The sequence below is a fragment of the Prionailurus bengalensis genome, chromosome E1 (genome assembly GCF_016509475.1).
Source record: "Prionailurus bengalensis isolate Pbe53 chromosome E1, Fcat_Pben_1.1_paternal_pri, whole genome shotgun sequence".
NCBI classification, from domain to species: domain Eukaryota; kingdom Metazoa; phylum Chordata; class Mammalia; order Carnivora; family Felidae; genus Prionailurus; species Prionailurus bengalensis.
Window position 1 is genome coordinate 39796073 of NC_057347.1, and position 14357 is coordinate 39810429.

General features: G+C 42.6%; 2 protein-coding genes across 2 annotated transcripts; both read right to left on the bottom strand.

The window, feature by feature from the left end:
* Positions 1-5506: 5506 nt before the first annotated feature.
* On the bottom strand, positions 5507-6564 carry LOC122485557 (keratin-associated protein 9-9-like). The gene has a single exon (XM_043584435.1). It carries the CDS (start codon positions 6488-6490, stop codon positions 5972-5974), a length of 519 nt encoding a protein of 172 aa, XP_043440370.1. The 5' UTR covers positions 6491-6564; the 3' UTR covers positions 5507-5971.
* Positions 6565-12490: 5926 nt separating this feature from the next.
* On the bottom strand, positions 12491-13403 carry LOC122485559 (keratin-associated protein 9-4-like). The gene has a single exon (XM_043584439.1). It carries the CDS (start codon positions 13358-13360, stop codon positions 12959-12961), a length of 402 nt encoding a protein of 133 aa, XP_043440374.1. The 5' UTR covers positions 13361-13403; the 3' UTR covers positions 12491-12958.
* Positions 13404-14357: the final 954 nt, after the last annotated feature.

Genomic DNA, 14357 nt, shown 5'->3' on the forward strand with positions numbered 1-14357 from the left:
GGCTTGAACCCACAAGCCATGAGATCATGACCTGAGCGGAAGTTGGACGCTTAATCAACTGAGCCACCCAGGCACCCCTTTTTCCTTTCATTATGTCAGCCATTCTTTAGGCAGATATCTCTATAAGAGATCACAATTCTTATGTTTTCAAGGAATACAGCAGAAATAAATCTTATTCAAAATCCTTAATAACATAGAATGTATCTTTCTTTCCCTCAATAACCTTGGTTCTGCCTCCTTTATTTACCCTTGTGTCCATGACTTAGCATAAACTATACCTCAAATTTATAAATTAAACCTCCAGATCAAGGCACTATCAAGAAACAATGTCACATCCAGAGTTTGGTGCTGACTTCAGTGATACATGACTAAAGGGTACATGATTTGTTTACAAGCACATTTGATTCCTGTGGAAACCTAAAGTAATATGACATATGATCATGGAATACCTTGAATTTTATCAACTGATAGCCTTGGTAGCAGCTATTATGCCACATACAGAATTTTTACTACAACAGATCAACAATTTCTGGCCTGAAAAGGCAGTGGAGAGTGGATATACTCCCAGTGAAAAGAGCTGTGAGCAGCACACATGGCTATGCATTTTGTTTGAAGGAAAATGGACTGAGGGAATGGTGTTCATGGCCTGTTGGCAAGTGGTAAAAAGCTTGATTGCTTGGTCTGAGATCTGAAAGCAGCAAGGTTGAAAGATTAGAGAATCACTAGACAGAGTTGGGTGTGTGGACATAAAGTGTTCCCTCTCTATGTCCCCAAATCACTGCCCACCAGAGAGTATCCATCTCTTGAGAGGCTTTGGATGAGTCTGGGATAATGTGCCCCATTTCTCTCCTCAGATGCTCCAGTACTTACACAGGAAACCATGAACTGAGTAGCCACATTGGCATGAATAGAGGCTTTGCATGGAACCAACAGCATGTGCTCTCTGTTGCCATGACTGTCTCTGCTGAATGTGCTGTTTTTCAGCAGCAGAGACTGATGTCAAGCCCTTAATTGGATAACATCCCTCCTGAAAATGAACCATACCACATTGAAGCAAGTTGGTTTAAAGTTTAAAGGATGCTACAGGATCTGTGTTTTGCAGGGAATTACTTAGTTCTTTTTTGCTCTAAAAAGGTACTCAGGAGAAGGAAGCCTTACAAGAATTTGATTTACATGATACCAAAGGACAAATCCAATAAATGAGTCTCTCTCTCATGAGGACACAATGGATGCTCAAAATTATTTGATGCAGAAGAATTACCTAAGGGGCTGGTTAAGCCTGAGACAGAAGATTTCCCTGAATGCATGAGAGCTCTTAAAGGCAACCACTGCTTGTCGACTGAAACATCTGCTCATTGATGCACACTGAGGTATGGGGCACTGATTTGGGAAGAACTTGGTAAACACAAATATTATCTGCATACATAAGGGAATATTCCTTCCATTGTTAGGAATCAGTTTAAATGCATACCTTGCTGGTATTCAGTCCCAGTTTCACCTCAACTTGTCCTGATAGGTAAATGTATGTGCCCTTGAATAGGAGCAGAAAAGCCAGTCTTTAACTTGAATCTGTTCATTTTTACCTACATACCATCACACAGTGAAATTTTCTCTTCTGAAAAATGGAAAATCTTACTTGAGGGATGCTGTCATAGGGCCCAGAATAAACAATGCATGAGATATGCAATATGTATATAGGTCCCTATGTCAGGAATGCTGCACAGTGGAACGAAACACAACTTGGGATGAAAATGGCACAGATTTATTAAGAAATATAGGAAAGAGTTCCTGTGTCTATGAAGAAAATTCCAAGTGATCATGGAAAGAATAAAGTGGATTATATAAATCATAAATACATTAAAATGAAACATGATAAGATGATTATTATGAAGATAGTTGCAGAAACCTAAGAAAAACTCATGAGATTTGTTTGAGTTACATGGAGGGGGAAGATGAAGATCATGATCCAGTGTCAAAGCAGAGACCAATGCTTCATATTGAGAATTCACCAAAGTGGCACATGATTCATCTACACAGGAGGAAGAGAACTGGAGAAAGTACTCTACACTCTATCAAGCTGATTCACAAGTTCTCAAACAGACATATGAGTAACAGGAATTAAGGTGATAGTATGCTGGTTCTCAGCAAAGTCTAGGAAGTGAATTTGTTCTCCAGAGCAAAGTTGGTTAACAAAGGTTGTGTGCAGAGGAGAGTGGTTTGTAAGGAGGCAATCAGTGGCAGGAAGGCTGGCAGCAGTTAGACACACAACAAGGACGCCAGCAGATGGTACTATGGCAAGTGGTCTGACAGCAAGTTGGGCGGCAGCAAGGCTGGCAGCAGCTGGACCCCCAGCACGTGGGCTGGTAGCAGGTGGTCCTGCAGCATGTAGGCTGGCAGCAAGAGGAGCAGCACGAGTGGGTCATGGTGTCAGGGGTGGAGGGTGGGCAGGTCCTGTCCAGATGTGAGTTTCTCTGATTCTGGTGCCTCCTCCTGATCTGTGGCTTTTATGCATTGGATCCCCCAGAGTTAGAACAATAAGTAGAATTTACCTTGCTGTTGTTCATGCTGTTTTCAATAGTCACTGGGGGATAATAAAAGAGGAAGCTATTCCCTAAATGTTATTATGATCTTCAGAGAATACATGTTTAATGTGTTTCCTATTTGAGAATAACTCATGGAAACATTTTCAGATGAAAGCAAGATGGTCACATCAGCAGCAACACTCTTGCTACAATAATTTCATTATGTGATATAGTTCCCACTAGCCTGGGATGTGGTTAGTGGGTCAGTTCAGTGGTCTTTCCCCAGTTCTGGTCCTTACATTGCATGTAGATTGGGAATATCTCTGAGGTGAGGAGTGTGATGTTGATGTGCTCACAGTGATGAATTAAAATCATGCCTGAGACCAAGTCTGTTTCCTCACAAAAGCCTGATTCAATATTTTCACAGGCATCTGTCTCTTGTAGCCCCCTAGTCCATCTTGGTATCCAACTTCAATCAAAGACACGAGTGGAGGATGTCTGACGTCATTTCTTCCACATGTCAAGGCAGAATCAAGCAGATAGATAGAACCCACAGTAGTACACTAAGACTAAGAAAGCATCAATCAACATACTTCCTGGATGACCAGTAGTCCTGATTTACCCAGAAATGAAGTCTTTCCCAGGATATGGGACTTTCAGTGATATAACTGGAGGAGTTTGGGAAAACCAGGATGAGGTGACATGACAGCATCCTTCCTTCCTTCCTTCCTTCCTTCCTTCCTTCCTTCCTTCCTTCCTTCCTTCCTTCCTTCCTCCCTCCCTCCCTTCTTCCCTTCCTTCCTTCCTTCCTTCCTTCTTCCTTCCTTCTTTCTTCTTTCCTTCCTTCTTTCTCTCTCACTCTACCTTCCTCTCTCCCTGCCTACCTCCTCCTCCTCTTTTACCTCTTCTCTTTTCCTCCTCTGTCTTCTCCTTATAAAAATTGTATCTGTCCACCATCCTTCAGAGTAAATATTGGGTGTGAGGGAAGAAAACTGTAGACTACAGATGGTGTCTTGAATATGCCATCATTATAACTTGTATATTAGTGTGTTTGGGGCAATTTCTACACACCAGATCTGCATCTCTATGTCTAAGGGCTCTTTTCATGACAGTAGAATGTCATGCTGCCTGTGGGTGCCACTCTGAGAAAACACTTAGCCCTTGTTCTGGAGATTTGGCTTATGCGACTTCAGGTCTCTTGCTCCTGAAATAGGGGAATCCCTACATGGGTGTTTGACATTATTTCTGATATATTTCTCAGGATTAAGCTTAATTTGAAAACTGTGACACTGGCCTCCTCTCCATGTCACTGCCTCACACTCCTACCTGTGTGATCTGACCTCCCCAAAGAAACTACATTCACTGGATCTTTTCTTCAGAGTAGCTTCTGGGAGAAACCAAACTCTGACATTACTTTACCCTGCTCAGTCTCAATTTCCTGATCTATACAATGGGAGACTTAACCTACTGTGACATTTCCTTCAAGAATTAAAATTAATGTAAATGAAGCATTTGGTCAATACCTAGAAAGTAGTAGGCAACATGAGTCATGTCAGTTCTTTAGCTGGTCATGAAAACACCCAGTTCTTAAGAACCAGCAGTAGGCAAGTTTGGTCTTAGCAGTCCCTCCAGAGCATCCTGGATACCTAGTCTCCAACATTGACATGTGTCCTGGACATGAGGCTTTACAGCTCATCAGAGGTCCCTCCACTGCTCCCAGGAGGTGACCCAGGGCATAGTCTCATATTCCTCTCAGAGCCTGAATCAAGAATCACATTCCTGGGGCGCCTGGGTGGCGCAGTCGGTTAAGCGTCTGACTTCAGCCAGGTCATGATCTCGTGGTCCGTGAGTTCGAGCCCCGCGTCAGGCTCTGGGCTGATGGCTCGGAGCCTGGAGCCTGTTTCCGATTCTGTGTCTCCCTCTCTCTGACCCTCCCCCGTTCATGCTCTGTCTCTCTCTGTCCCAAAAATAAATAAACGTTGAAAAAAAAATTAAAAAAAAAAAGAATCACATTCCTGAGTGCTGAGGTAGCACCATTAGTTCAGGAACAGAAGCACCAGCCTTCTGTCTAAATGACTTCTATGAATACCCACCTTTTTTTCTCTTTCTCCTTCCTCACATTCTTCTCCCCCCTGCAATAGGCATCTTTATTTTCCTCAAATGCTTCATAGTTCCTTCACAAAATAATGGAGGGTGTTCTGTTCCCTTAGATGGTTCAGAGCTCATGGATTACTCAAAGTCATACATGCCCATTGCATGGTCTCTCAGTCCTTGATTCATCCTTCCTTAATTGCCTGGGTAACATTTTGATCATGATGACAAATTGCCTTATAGTTGGGAAGCATAATATGTTTGGCAGAAAATTACCTCATACCTTTGTACTCTGCAATTAGGTCCTGAAGACCCAAGGAGTCATATAAGAATGTGATTTCCACAATCCAAAAACAAGTGTGTTCAGCTATGTCTCTTTCTCAGGAGGATGCCACATCCTCACCTGTATGTGATGCAGAGGAGTGCTGAGGGGCTGGATGGCACCCAAGGCAACAAAGGATCCTATGATCATAAGAGCTGTAAAGGGCAGGTCCCACTGCCCTCACATTGGCTGCTGAAGGCTGATCTGTAGGACACTGATGTCTGCAACTTAGTTCCAGACATCACCTGCATATATAGGAGAACAATACTTCCATGGTCAAAGAAGACACTCGAATGAACATCTTGCTGGTTTTAACACTCAAGGTGTTTTCTAAATCATCTGGAGTTATGAATGTAAGTGCACTTAAGCAAGGTTATAAGATGCAGTCTGAGATAGAAGTCTGTCCATATCAACATATGATATTCCCCTGTGAAATACATTCATCTGAAAATGGAGATTAAAATGTGTGGGGGCCTGTATCAGACTCCAACAGACACTGCATGTGATATGCAGTCTATGTATGAATCCCTATATTGGGAACACTGCACAATAAAACAAAGACAATATGGGATGCCGTATGGTATAGGATTTATTAAGAAATATAAGTGAGACTCCCTGCATCTAAGGAGACATTGAAAGAGACCATGACAGGAAGAAAGCAGCATACAAGAACCAAGAGTACACTGAGAAAGAAAACATATTAGAGTAGACTTTTCATAGTTGCAAAAACCTGTATGTCAATTATGAGGATTTGTTTCTCTAAGGTACTTCGAGGGACAGGATGAAGATCTTGACTATGCACTCAAAACAGGCCTCATGACAGGATCAGAATGCATGAAGCTGGCAGGTGACCCATAAGAAGATGGAAGAAGAGAATCAGGGAGAGGGAGTCCACACTTTATCAAGCTGATTCACAAGATTGTAAAAAAGAGAGATAAATAACAGAGATATTGGGTATTGCATGCTGGCTTTCTGTAACGTTGAGCAGTGACTATTTCCCAAATGGTAAATCAGATGGTGGTTCTTGGTGAGGCAATCAGCAGCAGGAAGGCTGGCAGCAGGATCCAGAGCCCTGGGCTAGGCACCCAGGCAGGCAGCAGCAGGTGGGGTGGTAGCAGGTTCTCGTGCAGTACACGGGGGTACAGCAAACTGGCTGGCAGCAGTGGGACCCACAGCAGTTTTGTCCACAGCCGCTGGACCCACAGCCGCTGGACCCACAACAGCTGGGCTGGCAGCAGGTGGTCCGGCAGCAGGTGGTTTGACAGCAAGTTGGGCGGCAGCAAGGCTGGCAGCAGCTGGAGCCACAGCCGCTGGACCCACCGCAGTTGTGTCCACAGCCGCTGGACCCACAGCAGCTGGGCTGGCAGCAGGTGGTCCTACAGCAGGTGGTCCTGCAGCAGGTGGTGTGACAGCAAGTTGGGCGGCAGCAAGGCTGGCAGCAGCTGGACCCACAGCCGCTGGACCCACAGCATGTGGGCTGGCAGCAGGTGGTCCGGCAGCAGGTGGTCCTGCAGCACGTAGGCTGGCAGCAAGAGGAGCAGCACGAGTGGGTCATGGTGTCAGGGGTGGAGGGTGGGCAGGTCCTGTCCAGAGGTGAGGTTGTCAGATTCTGGTGCCTCCTCCGGATCTGGGGCTTTTATGGCTGGACCCCCGAAGGTTAGACCAATGGGAAGGACTTTCCTTGTTGGTGTTTACGTTGTTTTCCATAGTCACTGGGGGCAATCATAAATGAGGAAGTTGTTTCCTAAATGTTAGGAATTGTTACAAAATAAGTGTTTAATGTGTTTCCTATTTGAGAATAACAAATAGAAACATTTTCAGATTAAAGGAAATTTGTCACATCAGCAGCATCATTCTTGCTTCAATGATCATTGCATCCATCATGTGATCAAGTTCTGCTGATCTGGGTAGGGTCATAGCAGTGTTCCTTCCCCAGCCTTGATCCTTATATTATATTTGGTTTGGGAGTATCCCCAAGGTGAGGGGCATGATGCTGATATGCTCACTGGGACAGATTTAGTAGATCCCTGATCCTAGGTTGGTTTCCCCACAGAAGCCTGATTCAAGACTCCCACAGGCATATCTGTCTCTTGTAACACTCTACCCCACCTGTGTATCCCAGTTCAATCAAAGACTCTTGGGTGAGATGTCTGGCATCATCTCTTTCATATGGCAAGGTATAACCAAAGTAGGTGGGTAGGAGCAGCAGCAGTTTACTGGGACTAAGCAAGCATCAGTTAATGTATCTCCTCATGACCAGTAATTTTGATTTATCTTGGAACAAATGGTTTCCCAGGATTTGCAGACTTCAGTTAAATAACTGGGTCAGTGGGCCAACCAGGATGAGTTGGCGACTTTACTTCTAACCTTGTTAACCAGCAGAGTGTGTGGCCTCACCTCACTGATAGCACATTTTCAGTTAATATTTGTTGTTTATATTTCTTTTTTATTTGCTTTCATTTGATATGGGAATTGGATTAGTTAAGGTGATACTTATTTTATCTTTTGGATCTAACATGTTTAAAATTTTTAGGTATACCATTCATTTAAAAAGTATGCAAGTTATTAATCCATCTTGATAGATTATCACAAAATGAACACACCCATATCAATATGACCAGAATAAGAAATAGAAATTAAATCCAGTCTCTCTAATTTATACTTCTTCACTTTTCCCCAAAGGTGACTAATCACTGTGTTGACTTGTAACCGTATAGGTCAGTTTGGGCTTTTTAAAACCTTCATATATATGAAATAGTATAGAATTGGCTCCCTTTACATTATGATTGAGAGACTACCAATGTAATTATTTGTTGTTTATTCTTTGTCATTGCTGTTTCTTTCACTGAATGAATATGACATAACTAATTTCTTGACTTTCCTGTTGATAAACATGTAAGTTTTTTGAAGTTTGGGACTATTAAAAAATAGTGCTTCTATGAATGTTTTTTTGCAGGTTGTTTGGTAAACATATATAAACATATCTTTGGAATCCACCTAGGAGCAGATTGCGGATAGAATTGCTTGGTCAAAATATTTATCTCATTTCTGTTTCATGTGCATGTCAATCTTTTGATTTTTCTGGAAATTTTTCTTATTTCTTTCCCATTATGGATGGGCCAAGTTGAAGGCAGAAACCTTCTTTAAAAGACCACAATTATTATATTTTCAAGTTTTACCACAAAACACATTGAATCCATTGTGCTTATTTTTAGTAGAGAGTAGTTTCTTCTCCCTTCATTCTTCCTGTGATAATCTGGCATTTTGTTTGTGTTGTTTAACTCTATATCCCTGACTCAACATAAATTGTACTTCAAATTTACAAATTATAAGCCTACATGTTCTCATTCTCCCTCCCAAAGTCCATATATTATAGAGAAAGGATAAGAGTATGTGAAAACAATAGTCATTCATATGTCATTGACCATAACATTTTTCCCCTTGGCCTTTTTATGGCATTATATGTAAGCAAGTGCCAAGGTTAACCTCACTAGATAAGGTGTTTTCTAGAAATGCAGTGTTTTGTAGTGGCCTACAGAACATGAACTGAGGATTCTAGAACTGCCTGGTAGACTACTGTGAATAGAGTCAAAAGGTTCAGAGAAACATATATGTTAGAATGGATTTATTTCATATCATCCCACAAACTAATCATGTTCCCTGAGAGGTTCCAAAATAGATTCCTTCACAGAAGCAGTAAAACATATGCATCATTGAAAAGGTCAGTGGTGGTAGTCATCTGTGGCCAGGATTGATGGTATAAACTGATGATGGAGAACTGGGAAATGGGGGATGACAGAGAGCAGAGTTGTGGTAGATATAATTACTAAAATAGGAAGAAATGTCAATCAGTGGTCCTTGACTCACAGAGATCTGACTAATAGACTATGGCTTCCTTAAAGGTGAGGTAATTATGCAGCCAACAAGAGTATTACCCTGACACCAGTATATACACTGGAAAAGGATCAAGGACAGGTGACTCAGAGGCTGCTGTTAGTGACTTCAATAGAAAATGATGACCTCCCATTCAGTTTCCAGACCCAAGTCAGTTCTCAGACTAGAGCCCTTCGATTGAAGGAGAGGGTTAGTCTTCTTGAGAAAGATACTGCAAGAATGAAGTGTGTGTGTGTGTGTGTGTGTGTGTGTGTGTAGCATTGTTCCCCCCCAGTCCTTCCACAACAGATTTATAATCATATGCCAGAGTAACTGTACACTTGGGAAAGGTGAGAACCCAGATATATCTAAAGGTGTTGGATTCAGAGTTTGAGCAGACACTGACACCAGGACTCCTTGTGTTAAAATGCATGCATATGGAGGCCAGGTAATAAATGGAGTTCTGATTCATGTCCATCTCATGTGGGTCTAATTAGTGTTAAGGTCCATTTTATACTCATTTCCCTTCTACTTGAGTAGGTAGTGAGTGACAGAATCCTTCCATTGTGTATCATTTGGGTCCTCTGAGAATCAGACACTGAAACAGTGGTAAGAATGTAAGAAATTCACTGGGGAGTGATGCCTATGAAAGGTTTAAAAAGAATGGGGGAAATAAGGTGGATTAGACAGCAAAAACCTACAGACTGCCATGTAGATGTAACATCTTTCAAAAAAAGTACGAAAGAGGCAGCATTAGGCAAGGAGGATATAAGACTGCCATGCAGGTCTAACAAAACATTGGTCAACCCGATGGAGATATCCAGAGCAAAGATAGCCATTAACAAGTCTCATGTTGGGAAGAAAATGCTAGGCCCTAGTACCTTCATGGTGTGCAATTATCCAGGAGTTTACAGAAAGAACAGGGCCTTATCTGTAAAGCTGATGTAGATCCTGAAGTTGCTAACAGTTGGAAACTCAGCTACCTGCACTCTTTGCAGCAGAAGTACATCTCCAGACATGTGAAATGAAAACCATAATAGAAACAAAGGCGAAATAGGAGCCCCTAAAAATTCCTTGCTTCCTGATCAATGTATTAACCAGAAGCAATAGCAATCCATGGAGTTTAGTGCTTCCTCGAAGACTTAAAGAATACAGGGATGGTAGCTCCCAGCACGACTGTATTTGATTGCCTGTCTGGCCCCTGCAAAAACCTAAAGGATCATGGTATATAATAATGGAATACCTTAAATTAAATCAATTTATAGACCCATTAATAGCTATTTTTTTCTGCAATAGTTCACCTTCTAACTTATGAGGATAAGGCCCCAATAATAGGGTTGATACTCTTTTAATAAGAGACAGAGACCAAAGCCCTCTCACTGTCTCCTTGCCATTTGAAGATACAGCCATAAAGCAGCCATCAGCAAACCAGGAAGAAGGTCCAACCAAACATGTAACCAGCCAGCACTTTGATCTTTGACTTATCAGCCTCCAGAACTGTGGCATATAAATATTACTGTGTGATCCAACCAGTCTATGGAAGTTCATTATAGCACCTGAAACTGACTGGCACAACTAATCATGTATCTTTGATCTCAGTGTGCTCAAGCCAACTTCCAGTTGCCACATATACATCTCTGTGTCTAAGGGTTCTCTTCATGCAACAGCAGAACGTCATGCTGTCTGTGCATACCATGTTGAGAAAAACCCAACCAATGATTCTGGAGAGTTGTCTATGAAGATTCCATCTCCATTTTCATCAAGTAGGGTAACTCTAAAATGTATATTTTACATCATTTCTGATAATTTTCACTCAGGTATAATCAGTTGCAAACAGTGATAGATTCATGTGCACCCTTATTCACCCCATTTCTTCAATTCTCTGTTAGTGTGCAGTGCACATCCTAAACAAACTGTATTTTATTCTTTTTCTCAAAATATATTCTCTGAGGTTACAAACTATGACTTTAATTTACCTCTCTTGGTCTTAATTTCTTCTTTTCTAAAATATTTAGAATATTTACACTTCCTTGAAAGTTTATTCAGATTTAAAGATAATGCACATAGAGCATTTGTTTAATACCTAACAAGTAGTAGACAACACACGTTGTGTCATTTCCTCATCCCATAACCTAAACACCTAGCTTTTAAGACCCATCGGTAGATACGTTTCACTTTGTCAGTCTTGCCAGAGCATCCCAGATACCTAGAACTCAAACATTGGCATGTGCCCTGGATATGAGGCTTCACAGCTCATCAGAGATCCCTCAACTGCTCCCAGGAGGTGACTCAGGGATTAAGTTACCTATTCTTCTTAGAGCCTCAATCAAGCCTCACATCCCTGTGTGCTGAGGCAGCACCATTAGTTCAGGACCAGAAATGCCAGCCTTCTATCACAACCCCTATGAATGTCCACATCATTTTCTCTTTATCCTTCTTCACATTCTTCTCACTTCCCTGGAACAGGCATCTTTTTCTCCCCTCAAATGCTTCACAGTTCCTTCACAAAATACCGGAGGTTGTTCTGTTCCCGTAGGTGGTTCAGAGCTCATGGATTACTCGAAGTCTACATCCCCAAGCATGACCTCTCAATCCCTGACGTCGTCCTTCCTTAATTGTTTTGGTAGCATTTTTTTAAATATGAAATTTATTGTCAAATTGGTTTCCATACAACACCCAGTGCTCATCCCAACAGGTGCCCTCCTCAATACTCATCACCCACCCTCCCCTCCCTCCCACCCCCCATCAACGCTCAGATTGTTCTCAGTTTTTAAGAGTCTCTTATGGTTTGGCAGCATTTTGATCACAATGACAAATTGCTTTACCGTTGGGGAGCAAAATATGTTTGGCATAAAATTACCTGATACCTTTTTACTCTGCCATTAGGTCCTGAGGACCAGGAAGTCATACAAGAATGTGATTTCCATGACCCAAACACAATTGTGCTCAGCTGTGTCTCTTTCTTGTGAGGACACTGGATGCTCACATGTATCTGATGCAGAGGAGTGCAGAGGGGCTGGACAGCACCCGAGGAAAAAAAGGATCCTGTATTCACAAGAGCTCTAAAGGGCAGGTCTCGCTGCTCTGACACGTGGCTGCTATTGGATGATTTTTAGGGAACTGATGTCTACAACTTAGTGCTAGATGTCACCTGCATATATAGGAAAACAGTACTTTCGTGGTCAAAGAAGACACTCAGATGAACATCTTGCTAGTGCTTACTCCCAGGGTTTTTCTAACTCATCTGGAGATATGAATGTAAGTGCACCTCAGTAAGGGCAAAAGACAGAGTCTGGGATCTTAGTCTGTTCATATCGCTTATGACATTCCACTGTGAAATTTCATCACCTGAAAATGGAGATCATGATTTGTGGAGGACTGTATGAGGCTCTAATTAGACATTGCATGTGATATTCCACCTGTGTATAAATCCTTACATAGGAAACACTATACAAAAAAAAAAAAGACAAGTGGTGCCTTGGTGGCTCAGTAAGTTGAACATCCAACTCTTGATTTAGGCTCAGGTCATGATCTCATGCTCAGCATGGACCCTACTTCGGATTCTCTTTCTCCCTCTCTCTGCCCCTCCCTCGGTCTCTCTCTCTCTATCAAAATAAATAAATGTTTAAAAAAAAGACTTGAAAAAATAAAATAAATTTTAAAAATTAAAAAAAAGACATTATGAGATGACAAATGGATTTATTAAAAAATATATGTGAGGCACCTAGGGAGACATTCAAAGGGATCATGACAGGAAGAAAGCAGCATACAAGAACCATCAGTGCACCGAGAAAGAAAACATATTAGTGCACACTTCCCATTTTTGCAAAAACTTAAGTGTCAGTTATGTGGGTTTGTTTCTCCAAAGTACTTGGAGGGACAGGATAAAGATCTTGACTACAGAGTTAGGCAGAAATCATGGTTGTATGAGGATGTGTAAAGCTGGCATGTGAGCCTTAAAGAGGAAGGAAGAAGATAATCAGGGAGAAGAGGTTGACTTTCATCAAGCTGATTCACAAGCTTGTAAACAGGCAGATGAGTAACAGAAATGTTTGTGATTGCATGCTGGTTTTCAGCAATGTTTGACAGTGACTTTGTTTCCCAAACAAAAATCAGTGTTGTGACCAGATGGTGGTTCTTGGTGAGGCAATCAGCAGCAGGAGGGCTGGCAGCAGGATCCACAGCCTTGGGCTAGGCACCCAGGCAGGCAGCAGCAGGTGGGGTGGTAGCAGGTTCTCGTGCAGTACACGGGGGTACAGCAAACTGGCTGGCAGCAGTGGGACCCACAGCAGTTTTGTCCACAGCCGCTGGACCCACAGCCGCTGGACCCACAACAACTGGGCTGGCAGCAGGTGGTCCTGCAGCAGGTGGTGTGACAGCAAGTTGGGCAGCAGCAAGGCTGGCAGCAGCTCGACCCACAGCCGCTAGACCCACCGCAGTTGTGTCCACAGCCACTGGACCCACAGCAGCTGGGCTGGCAGCAGGTGGTCCGGCAGCAGGTGGTCCTGCAGCACGTAGGCTGGCAGCAAGAGGAGCAGCACGAGTGGGTCATGGTGTCAGGGGTGGAAGGTGGGCAGGTCCTGTCCAGAGGTGAGGTTTTCAGATTCTGGTGCCTCCTCCGGATCTGGGGCTTTTATGCGTTGTACCCCCGAAGTTTAGACCAATGGGCAGGACTTTCCTAGTTGGTGTTTACATTTTGTCCATAGTCACTGGGGGAATCATAAATGAGGAAGTTGTTTCCTAAATGTTAGGAATCATTACAAAATAAGTGTTTAATGTGTTTCCTACTTGAGAATAACTCATACAAACATTTTCAGATGAAAGGAAAGTGATCACATCAGCAGCATTGTTCTTGCTTCAATGATCATCACATCATGTGATCTAGTTTCTGCTGGTCTGGGTAGGGTCAGAGCAGCTGTCCCTCCCAGCTTTGGTCCTAGGTTGTATGTGGTTTAGGAGTATCCCTGAGGTGAGGGGCATGATGCTGATATGCTCACTGGGACAAATTTAGTAGATGTGTGAGCCCAGGCCTGTTCCCCCCCAAAAGCCTGATTCAAGACTCCCACAGGCATATCTATCTCCTGTAACACCCTACCCCACTTGTATGCCAGTTCAATCAAAGACAATTAGGTAGCAGATATCTGGCCTCATCTTCTCCATATGGCAAGGCATAACCAAAGCAAGTGGGAAGAGGCATCAGCAGTACACTGGGACTTAGCAAACATTAGTTAGTGTACCTCCTATTGACCAGTAGTCCTGATTTACCTAGGCTTGAGTGTTTTCTCAGAATAAGGGAATTTCAGTGGTATAACTAAGGAAGTATGGGCATACCAGGGTGATTTGGTGACTCTAGTCCTAACCTTGTTAACTAGCCTGCACAGTGCCTTCACTGATGTAACAGATTACCTCTTTATTTATGTCAGTTCTTTTTCTTTCTTCCTCCCTTTGTTCCTTCACTTGTTTGTTCCTTTCTTCCTTCCTTCCTTTCTTCCTTCCTTCTTCCTTCCTTCATTCCTCTCATATCTTCCTTCTTCCTTTCTTTTGTTCTT